Source organism: Xenopus laevis, chromosome 5L (assembly GCF_017654675.1).
Source record: "Xenopus laevis strain J_2021 chromosome 5L, Xenopus_laevis_v10.1, whole genome shotgun sequence".
In the NCBI taxonomy this organism is placed as follows: domain Eukaryota; kingdom Metazoa; phylum Chordata; class Amphibia; order Anura; family Pipidae; genus Xenopus; species Xenopus laevis.
This window is the reverse complement of record NC_054379.1, coordinates 91,403,321-91,424,056: the sequence shown is the minus strand read 5'-3', so window position 1 is coordinate 91,424,056 and position 20,736 is coordinate 91,403,321. Positions and strand designations below refer to the sequence as shown.

The 20,736-nt window shown below is 38.9% G+C and overlaps 1 protein-coding gene across 1 annotated transcript; it reads left to right on the top strand.

Annotated features, from left to right (window-relative positions):
* Positions 1 to 3,596: 3,596 nt before the first annotated feature.
* On the top strand, positions 3,597 to 6,539 carry LOC108716888 (DNA damage-regulated autophagy modulator protein 1). The gene is made up of 7 exons (XM_018263424.2): positions 3,597 to 3,727; positions 3,812 to 3,879; positions 3,962 to 4,104; positions 4,234 to 4,411; positions 4,571 to 4,629; positions 5,325 to 5,411; positions 5,669 to 6,539. Exons 1-7 carry the CDS (start codon positions 3,597 to 3,599, stop codon positions 5,771 to 5,773), a joined length of 771 nt encoding a protein of 256 aa, XP_018118913.1. The 3' UTR covers positions 5,774 to 6,539.
* The last annotated feature ends 14,197 nt before the right edge of the window (positions 6,540 to 20,736 follow it).

The following is a 20,736-nucleotide window of genomic DNA, read 5'->3' as shown; positions in this document are numbered from 1 at the left end:
AATGGGAACACACTGTATCTTTTGGCAGGAGGAACGATCAAAACAAAAACAGCCCTTTAAGGGCTCTTACAGACGAGCGTTTTTACCTGCGCTCCCCGTTCCGTTTTTCTGCGTTCAGCCGCAGGGGAGCGCAGGAATAGACGCATTACATTTTTTCCAATGGGGCTGTACTCACACAGGCTCGTGTAGGCGCCGAACGCAGGTTGAGCCTACATGTGAGTACAGCCTCATTGGAAAAAATATAATCTGTCTATTCCTGCGCTCCCCTGCGGCTGAACGCAGAAAAACGGAACGCAGGGGAGCGCAGGTAAAAACCCTCGTCTGTAAGAGCCCTTACTGACAAAGATCAACTGACAAAAGTTAATTTGAACCACACAATGGAAATCCATCCGTTTTTATTCATAAATTGATTACAGCTACAGACTCTCAGCTAACATATCCGCAAACTCTACTAGCACCAGCCAGTGATTATAGGAGAGAGGGCCACATCACTCCAGCTGAACCTGATACACAGTCAGCTGGAATCGTTGTGATGGTTAAGAGTTGGGCTGCAACAATGGTGAAATTGCATGTTGCACAATACATTTGATTCATTAATAACTAAGGGGTCATTCTTGACCCTGGGGGGCCTAGGGTTGCCACTTCACCCCTTTAATACTGCCATTATATTGAATCCACATCCTGCTTGGCTAGTTTAGCAATTAACTTACATGCTACGTGGCTGCACATAAATCAGTTCAGTCTGCAGCATGTAACCAAATGTATTCCTAATTAACCATACAGGATGTGAATTCAATATGGGCCAGTATTAAAGTGGTCAGATGGCAACCCTACGAGGGGGACACAAGTGCAGAGCAGTAAGGGGAGCGAGAGTGCTTATTTTTGAAGCACTTGCGCCCTCTGTGAGACATGGTGGTCTGCACTGAATGCTGGATGAAAAATCTGGTGCTCAGTGTCTAATATAGCATTAGGAGGTGCATCAAACACGTCCTGTCCATAGACAAGCACTGGATGGGCAAATTTGACCCATTTCGCCTCTCCAAAAATTTGCTGAAATGCATTAAAGTCTATGGGTGACAATTTTTTTGAAGCGCAACATTTTTTTCTCCCCTGATTGGACCAAGAAATAACAAATAACATAGATAGCAAACATAGATGTTTCTTAAGTAAGATAATATGCAAAAAGGTGTTATACTCCCCTTTAACAACCCCTTAGGGCCCTTACTCACGGGGTTTTAAACTGCGCTCCCCTGCGTTATGGTTTTATGTGTTCAGCGCCGATCCGCGCCTTTATGCCGCCTGAGGCAGCCTTCCGTTGCCGCCCCGACCCCTCCTCACGGCGCTCACATTTTCTGCGCAGGAGGGGGTCGGGGCGCTGCACGACGCTAGTGCAGAGAGCGCAATTGCGCTCTCTGCACTAGAAGAGCCGAATTTCCGGGTTGAAAACCGGAAATTCGGCTCTTAGTTACCAGGAGCGGCATTTTTGCCGCCCCTGGTAACCAGGGGGGCGCTGCCGCCTGAGGCGAGTGTCTCAACTCGCCTCATTGGTGGAGCGCCCCTGTATGTGTTCAGCCGCAGGGGAGCGCCGGAGTAAACGCACGCCATTACTGTCAAGGGGGCTGTACTCACAAAGGCGCATGTATGCGTCGAACGCAGGTAAAATGCAACATGTTGCGTCTCAACCTGCATTCGGCGCTTACATGCGCCTGTGTGAGTACAGCCCCCTTGACAGTAATGGCGTGCGTTTACTCCTGCGCTCCCCTGTGGCTGAACACATGAAACCGTAACGCAGGGAAGCGCAGCTCAAAACGCCGTTTGTAAGGGCACTTACCAGTCTCTGTTGGAGGGACACACAAAGGAAGCATAACACTAACAATTATTCAATAAAGCAAAAATATTTTTTTTGGAGGTTTTCTTTACCAAATAACAACAACAAAAAATCATATGTTACCATGGTATGAGCAGTGTTGCCGAAATGTTTTGTCAATTAAGAAAAATTGCTATTATATGAAATGCATTTGTTATAACTGGGGGGTCCAGCATAGTCTCTTACCTAAATGTCTGCACTATTTTTATGTCTACTATTACTATTTTATATCCTTTACCACGTTGCTAGTTCCACAGTTCTTTATTAGCAAATTAATGTTGGGCAAGTTGCATTCAGCAATCATTTCCATTTTGCAGTATTGTAACTTTCTATTCATGCTCCAATTACATTCATGTATGGCATCAGAATTTTTTGGTGACTAATTCAATACTTATATATTTTGTTTTTTTACACTTAATTCCTCATCACGTCTCTGTCCAGATCAGCATCTTACTGAATATTTGCCTTTATACACATCTTTAAATTGGGTTGGGCAAACATGCTTTGGATAACAAAGTTAATTACTGCACCCAGGGTTTCACTGGGCTGGTAAGACACCAGGAAAAAACAACGTGAGCCTTGGCCTTCATGGGGCCCTAGATCCTGGTCACTCCCCATGGTGCTGCAGATGCTCCCCCTGCTGCTCCCTCTTGCCCAATCAAAGTGGCAAGTGAGTTGAGGAATGTGGTAAAACTTACATGACAGCGCCCACAGGAGTGGGGTGGGAAGGGTTCATTGTGAGAGAGGACCCTTGATGCTGCAATGGGAGGGCTTGTGAGTATAGCCCAGTCTGATGTTGCCTGCACCCCTACCCAGAAATAGTGTTTCTAAGCGGAGAGCACAGTTTACTGGGTGGCTTTTGGCCATATCTGTAGCAGAAGTAGGGAATTTGTTTAAAAAAAGCCATCTAACAATATACGGTGATCTGATGCAGTGTGTTTAAATAAGGTGCTAAAAGGAGAGTAGCCGTATCTTGTTATTCATGAGGAATCTCTGAAATATCCTGGTAACTCCCAAAAAAGCTGTGATACTTGATGGATAATTTAAATATATGCTGCATATCTAAATAACTAATAATAACTATCATTCTATAGCACAATGGGGTTTGCAGTTGTCCTGCAAATACCATACTGGACACTAAACATAAGAGTGTTACAGCATGTCAGTCACCCAATGGCACCAGTTAACTCAACTGACACAACTGTACTCATGTCACCTTGCAGTGGTTAACTCAACTGACACAACTGTACTCATGTCACCTTGCAGTGCATCATTAGAATTAGAATTCTATATCTAACAGGGTATTTTAATAAAGCCATAAGCCTGTAAAATGGAAATTAATTTATGAAGGAGGCATCCTTAATATCAGGAAGGCCACATATCAAGCTACTAGGTTTTTTTAAACTATGTTTCCATTAGATTTCTACTTTCCATGCTTAGATATTGTTTCCCATTGACAAAAATATAAACCCTTTAGGACCCAGAATCCACAAAGATGCAGTGACATCACAATGATCATTGTGATGTCAGGGACAAGTGAACATTATGATGTCACTGCACAATGCTCATTGTTCACTGTGATGTAATCTACTAGATTATATATTGAGCTACACTGGGAAAGGTATTCATTGTGTTCTTTGCTAACGGACACAGCAGACATCTTTTTGTTGTCTGTATTTATAACTTCTATTTTATTACTTTTGTTTTTTGATTTTCTTTTGACTTCATCATGAAAGGAATTCAAGTACCTTACCTAGCTTTTGCACCATTTACCTTATCTTCATGTGCTTTTATTGGTCTTTTGATATATAACTTATTTGCATTTTTCTCTGGATCTGATAAGTTTGCACCCTATACAAGGTAAGGAAAATACTATATTGTGTGTTTGTGTGATAAATGGCAAATCTAATAAAGCAATAATCATATATTTTATTTCTTTTGCAGTGGCATGTTGGGCTTTCCAGTGGCCAATGTTGCTTTAACAGTGGTTCACATAATCTGTGCCTATGCTGGTAAGTGTTACAAATATTCCTACTTTCCTACCTCATGAATTCTAAACACCAATGAGCTAACTGAATTTACCCTATTTCTTAGGATCTGCCACAATGTACGCCAGATATACTGTGCTGAGAAACCGTCAGTCTGAATATGTTAAAACACACACCTGGGCCAACATAATCCTATTGGCACTTGGATTGTTGGCCTCCCAAGGATACGTTTTGGAGAATAACTTTCCGGTAAGATGCTCTTCAATCCCAAAAAGTGTTAAAAGCAAGAAATAAAGAAATAATAGCTTTTCCGATCTCTCTTGCTTATTTCGTGGGACAAAGAGGCCAATGGACTGACTGATTTCTTTGTTTGTTTAGGTGTTGGTGTTCCCTGAAGTGCACATAGCAGGAGTGCTGACAGCCACTGTATGTGCAAGTGCCTATACTCTAATAAATACAGTGATATCGTACAGGACGCCAGAGAAGAAGGACAGCCGTTTCACATGCCATGTGCGCTTGGTTATATCAATAACCACCATATTGACATTAGCTCTAGGTATCCGTTCACTGCTAATGTTACTTTTCAACTAACAGATGCTCTGTACTAACTGGTTGCTGTATCTAGTCAGGGTGGATAGATGGGTGTAGGGGAGGAGTCAGGATTAAAAGATTACTTTTAAAATATTTATTATATTCATATTTCCTTCTGTTTCAGATTCAACATTTGATTTTATCTTTGTCTGGATCATACAAGAAAATGCACAGATTTATGAGGTATGTTATGAATGGATTTGATCATTGTTCTCTATAGCATTATTAAGGGATGCACCGAATCCCCGAATCCTTGGTGAAAGATTTGTCTGAAGACCGAACCAAATCCTAATTTGCATATGCAAATTAGGGTCAGGAAAGGAAAAAGTGGAAAAAATTCTTCTTTTGTGATGGAAAAATCAAGTGATTTCCCTACCCGCCCCTAATTTACATATGCAAATTCGGATTTGGTTCGGCCAGGCACAAGGATTCGGCCGAATCCGAATCCTGCTGAAAAAGGCCGAATCCTGGCCGAATGCCCGGATTCGGTGCATCCCTAGTATTATTGCTTTAAGGCCAGATTTGGAGCATGAGCTACTATATATCTTGCATGGGGGCGGCAGCTATAATGTGAACAGATAGGGCAGCTTTAGAGTAGGTCACAGGATTTCCCATGTAACATCCCCAAAAGGCCCAAGGTGATAGACTGCACAGGGAATCACTAACGTGCAGCCTATTGTCTGTGAGGCCAATCATTAGTTCTCACACATCTTCATCATTAGCTTTGTTCTAGAAAATGTGCAGCTCATAGCAAGGCACAGTTTAGCTCTTTTGGTGGAAATTGTTCTGGAAAGGGAATGCATGTGTATGTCAGTCCTGTCGCTATGTAAACTTCAATAATTTCCTTGTTAAAAATAAACTTGTATCTGTTTTTTTAGATCATCAATATTGCAAGGGTTATCAGCGAATGGCTCTCAACCATCACATTTTATGGATATTTGGCCACATTTGTGCCGGACCTTATAGTAAGTACACAGTCTTATACAATTGTATTATATAGAATCAGTTGCTATGCATTTAGAAGCTGAGAATTTCAACATTTTATTGAACAATGATCTTGTAAGCAAATCTAGAAGGAATTAAATTGATCAGGGATTTAAGGGAATACTTGTACAACTATATAATCATTATATTGATATTATTTTGTCTTGCTGCAGATTTACAACTAAACAATTATATTATTGCAAACTAATGTGTTAATGTTGCCTTTTGTCTGCTACAGATCTACGGTTTCAGAATACCCAAGAATATGGAGGAAGACTGCTTTTATATTTTACCATCACTCGATGATGTAGAGGCCAACATTCAAAAAATGGAAGGCAGTTAAATAGAAGAGAGAAGGACCATAACATTAATAGGGTTTATCCATCAACAGTAACATTGCCTCTAGTAACATTGCACTTGTGGCCTGGAGAAGATATCAACCAATGGGATTTTTCAGTCTCCTTAATCAGATATCAGTGAAGAAGATGAGTCCAAGATCTGTGAAGAAGATGAGCCCATACTCATTTCAAACATTTGTTACATCTAAGCCACCTACTCGGCTCTTACCAATGATATCTTCAGGATCTCCTATTTGTTGTTATGGACCTACCATACTAACCTATGGGGTTAGTTTATGATTTTAAATAAAAATGACTTCTATAGTGAAGGTGTAAATTCTCTGTTGTCCTGTTTTTAAATCAGCTGATACTGAATTGATCTGACCATGTTTGGAAGCTGTCCTGAAGTTGTTTCATTATATGATTAGGTGTTGATTTCTGTTTTTTCATGGGCACATTAGCATAATATGCATTTAACCGTTACAGCACTCCATATTGCAGATTGAGTGCCATTTTGGTGTAGACCAGTGGATAGCAGTAATTTTTATTTCAAATCTGCCTTTGGCCAGGTCCTATTTGAAGGTCCAACCTTTGGCCAAGCCCCCCTTAGCTCATACATTAAAGGGTGTACTTATTAACATAGTAAGTTAGGATGAAAGAAAACTCATCCCCCCAAGTTCAACCTTAAATCTGTTTATATAACCTGCCTAACTGCTAGTTGATCCAGAGAAAGGCAAAAAAAAAAAACATTTGAAACCTCTCCAGTTTCCTCAGAGGGGGGAAAATTCCCTCCTGACTCCAAGATGGCAATCAGACCAGTCCCTGGATCAACTTGTACTATAAGTTATCTTCCATAACCTTGCAATCCTCCACTTGATAGAAAAGCCATCCTACCCCTATTTAAACAATCTAATTTATCAGCCGGTACAATTGATTCAGGGAGAGAATTCCACATCTTCACAGCAACATTCAAAAAAACGGAAGGCAGTGAAATATAAGGGAGGATTGTACTATTTATCCATCAACAGTAGCAATTGCCTCTGGCTGGAGAAGACAATCAGATATAAGTGAAGAAGATAAGTCCAAGATCTGTGAAGAAGGATGGATGTCACTACTCATTTTAAACATTTGTTAACGTGAGCCACCTGCTAGGCTCTCACCAATGATATGTTCAGGATCTCCTACTTGTTGTTATGGACCTACCATACTAACCTTTGGGGTTTATTTTATTAATGATTTGAATGATGTTTTGAATGATTTTAAATAAAATCACCTTTATAGTGAACGTGTAAATTCTCTATTGTCTTCTTTTTTTAATCAGCTGATACTGAATTGATCTGACTGTACTTGGAAGCTGCCCTGAAGTTGTTTCATTACATCTTTAAGTGTTGATTTCTGTTTTCATTTGTAGATAAGCATAATATGTTCTTTACAGTTACTGCAGATTGAGTACCTCCTTTTGGTGCAGACAAGCAGTTCTCAGTAATTTTCATTTCAAACCTGCTTGAAGGTTAAGCCTTTGTACAGGTCTCAGTTGAAGGTTCAACCTTTGGCCAGGGCCTCCTTTTTATACATTAAGGGGTGTATTTATTAACATTGGAGACAAACAGTCACCTATAAGTTAGAAAACAAACGGAAAGATGTTGGTTGCTGGCATTATCACCAGCGATTATAAATATACCTCTTGGTACAGATTGGTGGATCAGTCATGCATATATGTAAGAGAGTAGCAGGATCATGACAAACTGGCAATCTGGGCAGCTAAGTGGCAGATGATATATAACAAAAAACACAATAGGACTTCATCCTCCCAAAGACAGATAATAAGATAATTAATTGGTAATATTAAATATAATTAAAATGGCAATGTTTATTGGTCAACCGTTCAAACGCATACATATATTAAAAACCCTAAGGCCCTCCCTTCTATGACACAAACAATTATATTGAAAAGTAATAATGTTATCACACTACTGTAAATAACTGCTGTTAATATTGAACTAAAAAGTCCACAAAAAATTAATACAATGTCCGCAAAATATTGTCATTCCTACTTGTAAGCTTGATATATATATATATATATATATATATATATATATATATATATATATATATATATATGTAATGATTCCAAGTGGGCAGCACACCGCCTTTGCAGCTTACCTCAGGTGCAAGGTAAAATAAATAGATAATGTAGTAAAGATGACCAGCAACACCGAGTTTTTTTGAAAAAAGCAAGTTGTATTCAAGTTACATGCAAAGCCGACGTGACGTTTCGGTCCACTCCTTGAGAAAGGTCCCTGAGTGGACCGAAACGTCACGTCAGCTTTGCATGTAACTTGAATACAACTTGCTTTTTTCAAAAAAACTCGATGTTGCTGGTCATCTTTACTACATTATATATATATATATATATATATATATATATATATATATATATAATATATATATATATATAAAAAAATAAAAAAAAGTGAGGTGCACACCAGGAACGTTTTTTAGATGGTTAAAAAAGTTATTTTATTTATTTAATGCATTTAAAAAGGTCAACGTTTCGGTCTGTGTCTAAGCCCTTTCTCAAGACCATACATGCAACATTAAAACAGCTCAATGAATAAATAGCTAAAAACATTTACACTCACCCAACCCCGTGCTGCCACATACCCCATGTGATTAAAAAAACCACTCCCCTCCCTCGGGGGGGTTGTAAAACACACATGAACTCCATCAATGGACTAAATTGAGACCTAAACATTCCTTATTGCAAAAGCCATTAAATAACCTATTCCTGAATTAATCATTGTAACAAATTCCCAGGTAATGTTTCAAATATCAACACTGTGACAAAATGTAAATAGATACAATAAACACTCCTATATATATTAAACATCCTACCCCGCCGGTGCCAGGGTTGGTCAGCCAACACTTTTTTCCAACAGGAATCACCAAAGATCTCAGACATTCCAGTAAATGAGGAGTGTCTCTCAAGTATGTAGGGGTATTCTGTACCACAGGCTGTAATATAACATCCAAATATATACCTATTCCTCACTCCTCATTTACTGGAATGTCTGAGATCTTTGGTGATTCCTGTTGGAAAAAAGTATTGGCTGACCAGTTTAGACGTAGTTAGCCTTTATACCTGTATCCCACATGGGGCTGGGATTGAAGCGGTGAGGCGCTCATTGGAGGAACATGAGAATTATATAGGCCCTCCTATCCCGTTTATACTTGAGCTGCTAAGACTAGCACTGACCATGAATTACTTTCGGTTTCAGTCTGACTACTTTTTACAAGTGTCTGGCACGGCGATGGGGGCGGCCATGGCGCCCTCATACGCCAATTTGTTCATGCATCAATTCGAGCAACACTACATTGTGCCCAAGTATGGGGACCGGATTCTCTTCTTCCGTCGCTACATAGATGATGTCATTATTGTCTGGAGTGGCACGGAGGAAGAGTTTCAGTTGATGGTCTGTGAATTGAATGCTTTAGACAGCCCTGTAAAATTCACACACGAGATACACTCTGAGACAATACATTTTTTAGACATTGAAATTTCGAAGCATGAAGATCATATTGAATATACGCTATTTCGTAAGTCCACTGATAAAATTGTCCTACTCCACTTTAATAGTTGTCACCCAGGCCATATGAAAAACTCATTGCCTATTTCACAATTCTGTAGGGTGCTTCGAAACAACTCAAATCCAGAAGTGGCTGAGCAGCAACTAAGCGGCATGAGGTCTCGGTTTCTTGACCGTGGCTATCCAGCGTCTGTCTTGGAGCAGGCACTGACATTAGCCAGACAGCGGGTAAGCATACCACGAGCACAGACAAATACCCCTCCTAAATTTATCTATAGTACTAAGTACACTACCGGGTCTCACAAAACCAAGAATTTGGTAAGTAAACACTGGAGTATTATCCAGGCAGATGCGGGTTTGAAAAGTGTAGTTCCAAAGGACCTGATGACCTGTTATCGACGAGGCACTAACCTTAAAGATCTTTTGTTTAAAACAGATCCTGTAGGTTGTTACCAGAAGGGACAAAATACTTGGCTACGCAATGATTTACCGGGGTGCTTTAGATGCCCGAACTGTACCTCTTGCAGATTTATGACCCCGGGTAACAGTTTTCTGTATCCACAAACAGGTAAACGGTTCTTGATTAAACACCATATAACTTGTACAACCACTCATATAATATACCTAATAACATGTCCATGCGGACTATCTTATGTCGGGAAAACCGACCAGACATTACGTCTACGCATGGATGGACATCGCTCAGCCATTAGAACGGCGTTTCGTGATGGCTACACTAATAAACCGGTGGCGAATCACTTCCTGGCAGTCGGACATAGGTTGCCTACATTTCGATATATAGCCATCGACCATATCCCCCCTCCTAGGAGAGGGGGTGATAGGTCGAAAATTCTACTACAGAGGGAAGTGTTCTGGATAAGAAAGTTGAATACCCTGGCACCGGCGGGGTTAAACGAGCACTGTTCCCTCGTATGTTTCTTGGAACAACGCTGAAGTGAGTCGGGTAGGATGTTTAATATATATAGGAGTGTTTATTGTATCTATTTACATTTTGTCACAGTGTTGATATTTGAAACATTACCTGGGAATTTGTTACAATGATTAATTCAGGAATAGGTTATTTAATGGCTTTTGCAATAAGGAATGTTTAGGTCTCAATTTAGTCCATTGATGGAGTTCATGTGTGTTTTACAACCCCCCGAGGGAGGGGAGTGGTTTTTTTAATCACATGGGGTATGTGGCAGCACGGGGTTGGGTGAGTGTAAATGTTTTTAGCTATTTATTCATTGAGCTGTTTTAATGTTGCATGTATGGTCTTGAGAAAGGTCTTAGACACAGACCGAAACGTTGACCTTTTTAAATGCATTAAATAAATAAAATTTAACTTTTTTAACCATCTAAAAAACGTTCCTGGTGTGCACCTCACTTTTTTGTTTTTTGTATACTGCTAATGAGAGTAGCACCTGGGTCATTATTTTTGTCAAGGTGTGCTGAACATTCATGGACTATGTGTATATATATATATATATACACACATACAGTGTATATATTGTGTAACAAAGCAGCTGGGTTAGTTATAGATGGGCGATATGTTTCTCCCAAGGTGTTATATAATACAACACCCTGGAACATGGATTAATTAATACAGACCAAAGCTGCAAGGTAATTGCTGCAGCTAAAGTACTTGACTGACCTTGGGAGGAGGGACCCCCCCACCTGAGAGACCCCCCACCTGAGAGACCCCCCCACCTGAGAGACCTTGGGAGGAGGGACCCCCCCACCTGAGAGTGAGAGAGCAGGAGCTGCACTGCATAGGGAAGGTATTGGTTACCACTGATTGTGTTATATATTTTGATTATTTTGCTTTTAGGTTGGTGTTGGGAAAGCCACCCAACTGTAGTTAGGCTGCCAACTGTGTTTAGCCAGTGCTCTGGTGCAAGGGTTTATTTTTCCTTGTTTTGACTTCTTTGTGTGCTTGTTACCAAAGACTGTGTAACAGAAAAAACTGCAGGCACTTGCCTTTAAGAGGAGTGACTACTGTGACTGCTTTGTTTACCCTAAAAGACTGTGGAAAAGCAGCCCCAAGACACTGACCCAGGTACCCCTACAGGTCTAGTTGTCACACGATGCATCAACTGCAGACTAATTTATGTATGCACCATTGTGATTAAGCTTGCTTCCTCAAGAGTGAGTGTTCAGTATGTCACAAATAATGTATACCAAAATTGGTCTCCTATTTGTAAAACAACTCCAATTGTGGTGCTTATATTAATACAAAAGAGGGGGGTTGTGGGTGCACTCCTAAGGCCAAATCATAATATATTTAAGTACAATGGAAGTGCTACTGGCCTTGCCAGTTAATCAATGCACATTCCCTGGTCCCCTGTCTGAATAATTCAATAAATATGCAAGTGCATGTATTTTAAAAACGAAAAAACAGGGTTTTTTGTTACAAAGTTATAATCATAAAATTGATAAGCCAGGTGCACAGATTTTCTATTATGTGAGTTATAGTTCAGTGTTTAGCAGCATATTGAATAAGATCATAACATATAAGTGACAGAAGAGATTTAATGTTGATAAAAATAAAGTCATGCACCTGGGATGTAAAAATATGCAAGCCACTCATACCCTAAATGGGACTTCACTAGGTATCAAGGGCAAATTACATCTTGAGCTGTATTAAAAGGGAAATAGATTCTGCCACTATACAATGTATAATTATTTTCTACCACATGAATATTTATACTCATTATATACTTGTAAATAATTTTATGTAGGTTTATAATATATGGATACAACCAGATTACAATACAATTACAACCGGTTTACAATATGCATTTGCTTCTTGCAAGAGATCGATCATAGCATAAAAGCCTTCATACTGAGTCTTCCAAACAGTTCCAAAGCTAAGCTGGCTGTATGTGTCCACTCACTGAAACATTTGGCTTAACTATGTAAGTAACAGTAACCCTAATGAGGGGAGTATTGCTGTCTTTAGAGGCTTCTTGATCTAATGAACTGAAGATGTATTATCCCATCAGATTGAAACAGCATGCCTTAGGGTACCTTCAAGTCTTTCTGAGGCCATTTAAAGGGGTGGTTTACCTTTAACTTAACTTTTAGTATATTATAGCGTGAACAATTCTAAGCAAATTATCAATTAGTCTTAATATTTTTATAGTTTTTGAATAATTTGTCTTCTTTCAGGGTCGGACTGGTGAGGGCAGTGCTCACCAGGAGCCCCGTACCCCCTTACAGAGGCATCTGTCACCTGCCCTACCCTGAGCGCGTTTAAATTAAACTGAAAATTCCAATCTCTTATTCAAATCAATGTATGGTTGCCAGGGTAATTTGGACCCTAGCAACCAGATTCGCTGAAACTGGAGAGTTTTTATGAATAAAAATCTAAATAACTCAAAAACCATAAATAATAAAAAATGAAAACCAACTGCAAATTGTCTCAGAATATCACTCTCTACGTCGTAATAAGTTAATGGGTGAATAGGTGAACAACCCCTTTAATGGTCATGATGACATCTGAAGAGCGTTATAATGTATGACCCTTTTGAGGTGGCCGCAAGATGGCTGTGCATTCCACAGTGCAAAAGCAGGACAGTTACAGGCTATACTGAAAGCATATAAAATATTTTTTGTGCCACAGTATAATATAAGAATTTCAGTGTCCATTTATTTAGGTAAAGGCAAAATCCCTTGGCCGAAGAAATCATTTTTAAAGGACATACATTTGTACTTGTAGAGACATACACATAGTTAGTATCTATAAGTTTACACTGGATTTTGCCTGAATGCAAGGGAATACAAAGTATTTGTGAAAAAGGGAGTATCCCAAAGCTGCACATAAAGGTGCAACATTAATCTAATCAATACCCAGTATGTAAGGGGAAATACCCCATGAGCTCCCCCAAGTAATATTAGTATACTTTTGAAAGAGAATCCGTATAGCGGAGAATTACTTAAACAGGGGGTCTCATTACTGGCAATAGATATAAAAAAAACACACACTTTATTTTTTCCACCCGACCCACACATCACTAGTACCGGGTACTTGTATTACTGTGACATCATCTGACGCTTATTTATACAAATGGAGTGATTCCACACCTAATTCATTGCTGCTAAGTCTACTTTTCTTAATATGTCGGTGAATGTATTTTAAATTTGAAACAAATGAAGCATCTATTCCCTGTAGTGAGACCCCCTTTTTAAGTAATTCTCTGATATATGAATACAAAGTATTTGACTAAGATTAATCTTAGCCAGTGATGTAATGTGATGTTACTGGGCAAATTATTTTTAGGGCCCCAAACATATTCGGAGGTTGTCCTGTATTACCAGTATATATTCAAAATGCTCATTAATTAGGGCCTCATGGGGCCCTTTATACCCCTGGGGCCTCCCTGCAGCCGCAAGGTCTGCTTCCTCAGTAGTAACACGCCTGATCTTAGCTGAAATTAATATTGCTGGGATTCGGCCAATATCTAAACTAATTTCTGGATTTCTTTCCTTGTCACTGGGGAGACTTTGTATGGAAAGTTACCTAAAACCTGTCATGTGGTGTCACGGCAAGCCATTTTGTGTTTCAATAGATTTTTATTCAAGTGTCACATTATTCTCATCAATAATTATCTTATCACAGAGCGGGAACTGAAGATCATTCCAAACAAATAACATGACACCAGGTATAAATGTTATAAAGTATATATCAAAACATATCAAATAAAAGAGCATAAAAAAAGAAAAGGAAAAATATACATATAAAGTAAAACTATAAATGAATAAGTATAAAAAATAAAAACTGGTATTGCCCATGTATACGTTTCCTAAAACAGCCCTATGCATTTAGCTAATCCCTCAAGTACACAGTGATATATGGTTGACCCACTTAACTCTAGTTCTTTACAAGGAAAGCAAATATCTTAGTAAGGAACCCGGATATCTGTAATCTATCCACAGTTGCCATATTGCACAAAATAATTGGTGTTTACTAAGGTAATATTGATCAATTTCTCATTGGAGAAAATCCAATCCAGTTTTGCCCTTACACAATCAACTCTAAGAAAGTGTGATTTCCATGCCTTAGCTATTACTTCACGGGAAGCCATTTTTTAATCCTTAAACTAATTTCTTATTATTGCTTTGGCACTGTTGGAACAAATTACTATATCTCAAGTACAAAAAAAATCATTTCATATTCAGTAACAGAGAACTATTTCACCCAGTCAGACTTTGACCATATCATACAGTCTGCAGTGGCATAACTGCAGATGAAGCAGACCCTGCGGCTGCAGGGGGGCCCAGGTGACATAAGGGCCCCATAAGGCCCTAATTTATATAAAATTTCAATAAATATGGTAAAAGAGGTCAACCATTAGACATTTTGAGGGCATGAAAAATAAACAGCTGAGGGGCCGGTTATATTTAATTACACCATTGGCATATTAGAGTTAATTAGAGTTGATATATTGAATAGGAGGTCCAAGTGTTTCACAAACCGTATTCCAGTATTCCTCAACAGGTAGCAACCCCCGTGTCAGATTGCCAGCATTCAAAGTAGAAATAACATATCACCCAGAGAGTACGTACGCTCTGGTTGATATGTTAGGGTGTAACTTGTAAAGAAGAGAATCAGGGGCCCCAGGGAATCATTCTTAAAAACAGTGGGCCTGTTCACTAAATTTAGTAAAAAGCATTGGAAGGCCCAGTAATATTTTGAAAGAAAAGACTTCTGGGCATGGAAAGATATGAAGTAAATTAAATTTGCTTGCACAATGCAGCATTGCAATCTAATCAATGTGGAGTTTGCGCTTGACTAGCGACAAATAAGCTAGCAGCTGTATGTTTGAAATAACATGTTCAAAAGTGTTCATGTATGTGTAATGTAAGATTAGACAAACATTGGGTTTCCAGACTGAAAATCAGGCTGTGACCACAAAATACATATACACAAATACAAGAGGTCCTCTGCACTCAACCCATTATCAATATATTTAAGACAGAGACATTTTGTGCATTCAGCTACTGAAAAATGCCTTACCCTTTAAATAAAACAGGGATTGTTTGTCCATATATTGCAATATATTTAAGCTGGTCAACTATGTCAAAGTCATCCCATATCTGGCCAGTCCTACACTCAAATTGCATCTTGATTCTAAGAATTCTATTTCTTCATTTTACATTCTACAAAAGGACTACGTTTTACCTGCAACTTACTAGCTGCATTCAAAAGTAAAACTCCCAAACTTGGCTGCCCTTTTATTGGCCACCAGTGGGATCACCTGACTATAGCTGGGAAGGGTGGGAGCTACAACATGGAGCTGGTCACTGCTCCTGTATAACTATAACAAACAAGGGAAAGTTGTGCTCACCACTAATTTTGAAACCATTAGGCGGGGGTGCAATGAGGCTGTGACCATAAAATACATATAGACAAATACAAGAGTCCTCTGCACTCCACCCATTATCAATATATTTAAGACATTGATACATTTTGTGCTTACAGCTACTAAAAAATGCCTTACCCTTTAAACAAAACAAACTGGGATTGTTTGTCATATGTATATATATATATATATATATATATATATATATATATATATATATATATATATATATATACATGCACAAATAAGATCCGCACTCGCAGGACTTATGAAAATTATAGAAAATTTATTGCAAGAGTCTAACGTTTCGACCTCATCCGAGGTCTTTTTCAAAGTAACAAATATTAACACACAAATGCTTTAAATACCTAGATTGGCGGGAGAAACAGGCTCTTGGCCAATTAGAGATGACGTGTCCACCTCATCATTAAAGCACGACAAATATACATATCCCAGACAACATAATAATTATAAAATCATTACACAAAAGTAAATTAAAGTATAATTCAATTATACTTTAATTTACTTTTGTGTAATGATTTTATAATTATTATGTTGTCTGGATATGTATATTTGTCGTGCTTTAATGATGAGGTGGACACGTCATCTCTAATTGGCCAAGAGCCTGTTTCTCCCGCCAATCTAGGTATTTAAAGCATTTGTGTGTTAATATTTGTTACTTTGAAAAAGACCTCGGATGAGGTCGAAACGTTAGACTCTTGCAATAAATTTTCTATAATTTTCATAAGTCCTGCGAGTGCGGATCTTATTTGTGCATGTGGAGATTGAAACTATTGATACTGCACCCAGGCATTTGAAACTATTTATCGAGAGTGCTGGCTCTTTGGAGGACTATATATATATATATATATATATATATATATATATATATATATATATATATATATATATATATATATATATATATATATATATATATATATATACATATTTCATTTGGTGCTACATAAACTAATACCTTTAACACCACTGAAAATGTTTACTTCATGTATATTTGAAAATTGCTTAGAATTACATTTTCTTTCTTTATGCGTGTGACTAAAGTATGATCTAACTGGTTTACAGGTAATCAACTTGGAAAGAATAACAGATAATTCGGTTAGCACTCGGCTACATTTGAAATAAGCCATAAAAAACATAACTGTTCACTATTCACCTTCCTATACTAAATAAATCTGCACTGAGTAGGTACATTGCATGTGTGCACATAATAAATGAGGACAAAGTACAACTGAAAGCCATTATTTGCTGTGTTACTATACATAGTGGTTCTTTTCCGTGAAATAGGAGATAAATAATGTGATAGGCAAGTTTTAAGAGTATGTCAGCCACTTAGGGTAATGGCACATGGGTGACATAGCCTTTGAATATACATTGTCAACGTGATAAAGAGCATACGCCTTGGGTAAAATGTTTGTCCATTTACAACTCCATTTTTGTACAATTCAAATGTTTTACTGGCAAAGACTGCTGTTCATCTGTATGGCAACGTTTTTTTTCAGGTGGTTTGTCCAGCGCCGGATTTCAATGTGCGGCGCCCCTAGGCCGCGCGGTCCGACCAGGCGGCCGCGCGGTCCTAGCGCCCACCTCACCTCCCCTTCCCAGCACGCCGGCGTTTTTTTGCCGGCGCAGCTGCTGTAATTGAATGGGGACGCAGGCGTCCCCATAGTGCGGCTGGGCGGCATGCCGCCCCTATTTTTTTGCCGCCCTAGGCCCGGGCCTATGCGGCCTTGCCGCTAATCCGGGCCTGGGTTTGTCGCCTTTGGGGAGTGTGATTTCCAGTGAGTTACTAAACACCCCATATACAGTACCATCACACTTACTCAGGAAGAAACTTTGGGCGACTTCGGAAAACGAATCGCGCCGAGTGCCATCCCGCCAACAATTTACATTTTAGCCGGCGGGAAGGCAGTTCGGGGAGATTAGTCTCCCAGAAGAAAAGATTTGTCGCTGCGCAACTAACCTCCCTGAATCTGCCTGTGTGCCCTGTTCCTGAGGCTCAACATGGTTGATATCACACTGATACTAATTATGAATATGCCACACCCCTCTCCACAAACTGACAACCTAGGACAATTAGTGTAACATTTTTAGGAGATATTCCCCCACCCTGAAATCCCAATGATGCCTCCAGCTACAATGCATTCTGAGAAATAAGTATATACAGCACACTCCCTAGAACTGAACTTCCTAGCCAGATCTGTATTATAGTACAGGTATGGGACCTGTTATCCAGAATGCTCGGGAAATGGGCTTTCTTGGTAACGGATCTTTCTGCAATTTGGATCTTCATACCTTAAGTCTACTAGAAAATCATGTAAACATTAAATACGTTTGGATCATGTACAAGGAACTGTTTGATTATTACAGAGAAAAATGAAATATTTATTTTATATTTGGATTATTTGGATAAAATGAAGTCTATGGGAGACAGCCATTCCGTAATTCGGAGCTTTCTGGATAACAGGTTTTTGGATAACAGATCCCATACCTGAACTGTTTTGGAAATAATTGAATGGTGTACATAGACTCCAGAGATACTCTTTTTAAATCGCCAACCCCTTTTATTGCCAACTTCCAACTTGGTATTATTTTTGGGGGTCCCATTAGTGTCAATCATGTTATTTGTTCACTGATAAAAAACACATTGTATTTGGGGACCCCAAGAAACATTTACAAAGGGGAAGGGGGGGTATGGTATACCAAGCATTCTAATTTTTGGGCAGTGCTCTTCTTCTAGTTGTATTTTTATACTATGTAGGATTTGTGGTAGGCCAAAATAATAGACTATAGTAACAGCATTTAACTACATATACAAATGTTTAAATGTGGAACAAACATTTACATTGGCCATTTGTAATGAACTAATAGTGCTTAGTCTAGGGTAAGCTCTACCAAGCATTCTAATTTTAATAGTACCACTGTGTGGGCTGCTGTACCTGTTACGAGTGTTTTGCAAGAGAGGATGGACAGTTTCTGCTTTTATGTCTGAACCAAATGCCCCAGCCAACCCAGAGAGTTCCCAAGAGGAATATTGAGGACCTGTCTTGCCTCAATACCTTAGAGTACCATACTGTTATGTAGCTTTCCTGAAGTCTCTCCCCCAGTGAACCAGTATTGACAAATGTCATATTCTTTTATATAGTATCAAATGGCTTCCTGCACACACAGTAGATAGACTGGAGCTGCTCCATCCACCTTTCCTACTCACTTTCCAGCCCAGATATCACACATAAGCCTGAGAGCAAGGGATGGGTGACAGTACACACGTGCCAAGGCACAGTTGCCTCTACACACTTTTCCTAACCTCCTATCTCCTTATAAACTGAAGACTTAAAAGATAACTAAACCCCCTTGCTAATAAAAACCCCTACCCTCCATAGCGCCGCATGAGCATGGAGCAGTTTCCGCTTTGTGATAACTACGCATGCGCTAAAAGTGACGAAAATTGCCAAAGGGAAGGAAGAAGACATGAAGATTCCTGAGGTGCCGGAAGATGGGGCCCGTGAGCTCCGCTGTGCTGACTGTGTAACGAGGGGCAATTACAGGCTTAGGGGCATTTACAGATGTTAACACCTGTGCAGGGGGACTATGGGGGATAGGGGTTTTTATAAGCAAGGGGTTTTAGTTCTCCTTTAAGCCCTGCGTGTAGTTTTCCTGAGTTAAAAGAGCCAAAACCAGGAGGTGACACACATATACAAATCTGGAGGGTTCGTAGCTGCACCTTTAGAATGCGCTTATGATGTTGCAGATCTGAACCCTATCATACAGGATTACAGCATGCCCATGTGCGACATTTCTTTATTCAACACAGCTCAGAATCTTCCACAGACAGTGACAGCACACGCATGCCCACTCAGATTAAATACAGGTATGGGACCAGAATGTTATTGGGATCAACATACTTTAAAACTACTAAAAATCAATATAACATCAAATAAACCCAATAAGATTGATTGTCCTACAATAAGGATTACTTGTATATTATTATATATTATATTAATTATAGTACTGTTTTATTATTACAGAGAAAAAGGGAATGAGGAAAAAAATTTCAATGACTTGCTTATAAATCATGGGAAATATCATTTCCATAATTTGTAGCTTTCTGGATAAAAACAGATGTAAAACCAAATAATCCAAATACTTATTCTAAAAAAAAAGTATTCTTTATTGCTCTTTGCATAAACAAAATTAATTAATTTAGTAAAATGACTGGCCAGCTAGAATATACATCAATAGCAAAAAATTCATTTGTATCATTAACGGAACACTTACTAGAAAACCAATAGCAGCTTTATTCATTAAAATGTTTTCACTTCCCAGTTCACGATTTGTAGACGTGAAAATGTAATTTGTTGAATTCTAAGATTGCACGATTTTAAAAATGTTCATGCGGTTCCAAAAACATAAAGGCTGTCACTCAGTTTGTAATCACAGAACGGATTCTATTATTGGAATCAACAACTGAGGTAATATAACGGACAAAAGAATAGTATTATGTTTTTAGGTCTCTCAATTAATTACATAGTAGAAAAGCACATATCCACTGCAGCTAATAGCAGTCACAGAAATTGTACTAGTGCATTAAAAAATGGAGCTGATCTGGACACTGTTAGGGTAAGTAGTTATATATTGGGGTATCCTTCGCCTCCCTGTTTATAAAGGTGTTACCTCTCTAGTATCACACTGATACTAATTATGAATATGCCACATCTCCTCTCCACAAACTAACCAACCTAGAACAATTAGTGTAAAATGTATTCTTCACTGCTCTTTGCATAAACAAAATAAATTAATTTACTAAAATGACTGGCCAGCCAGAATATACATTAAGAGCAAAAAATTTATTTGTAGCATTAAAGGAACACTTAAGGGTAGAACTCCACGGGGGATTTCAGGGCGATGCGCAAGAACGCAGGAGTCAAGTCGGAAATAAGGTAAGCAACAGGAATGTCGGATGGTGTCACACTATTAGGGTAAGTAGTTATATAT

Coding starts and splice junctions, on each gene's coding strand:
- LOC108716888 (XM_018263424.2), top strand. CDS start 3,597: ATGAAAGGAATTCAAGTACCTTACCTAGCTTTTGCACCATTTACCTTA. Junction 3,880..3,961: donor CATAATCTGTGCCTATGCTG/GTAAGTGTTACA, acceptor CCTATTTCTTAG/GATCTGCCACAATGTACGCC. Junction 4,630..5,324: donor AAAATGCACAGATTTATGAG/GTATGTTATGAA, acceptor CTGTTTTTTTAG/ATCATCAATATTGCAAGGGT.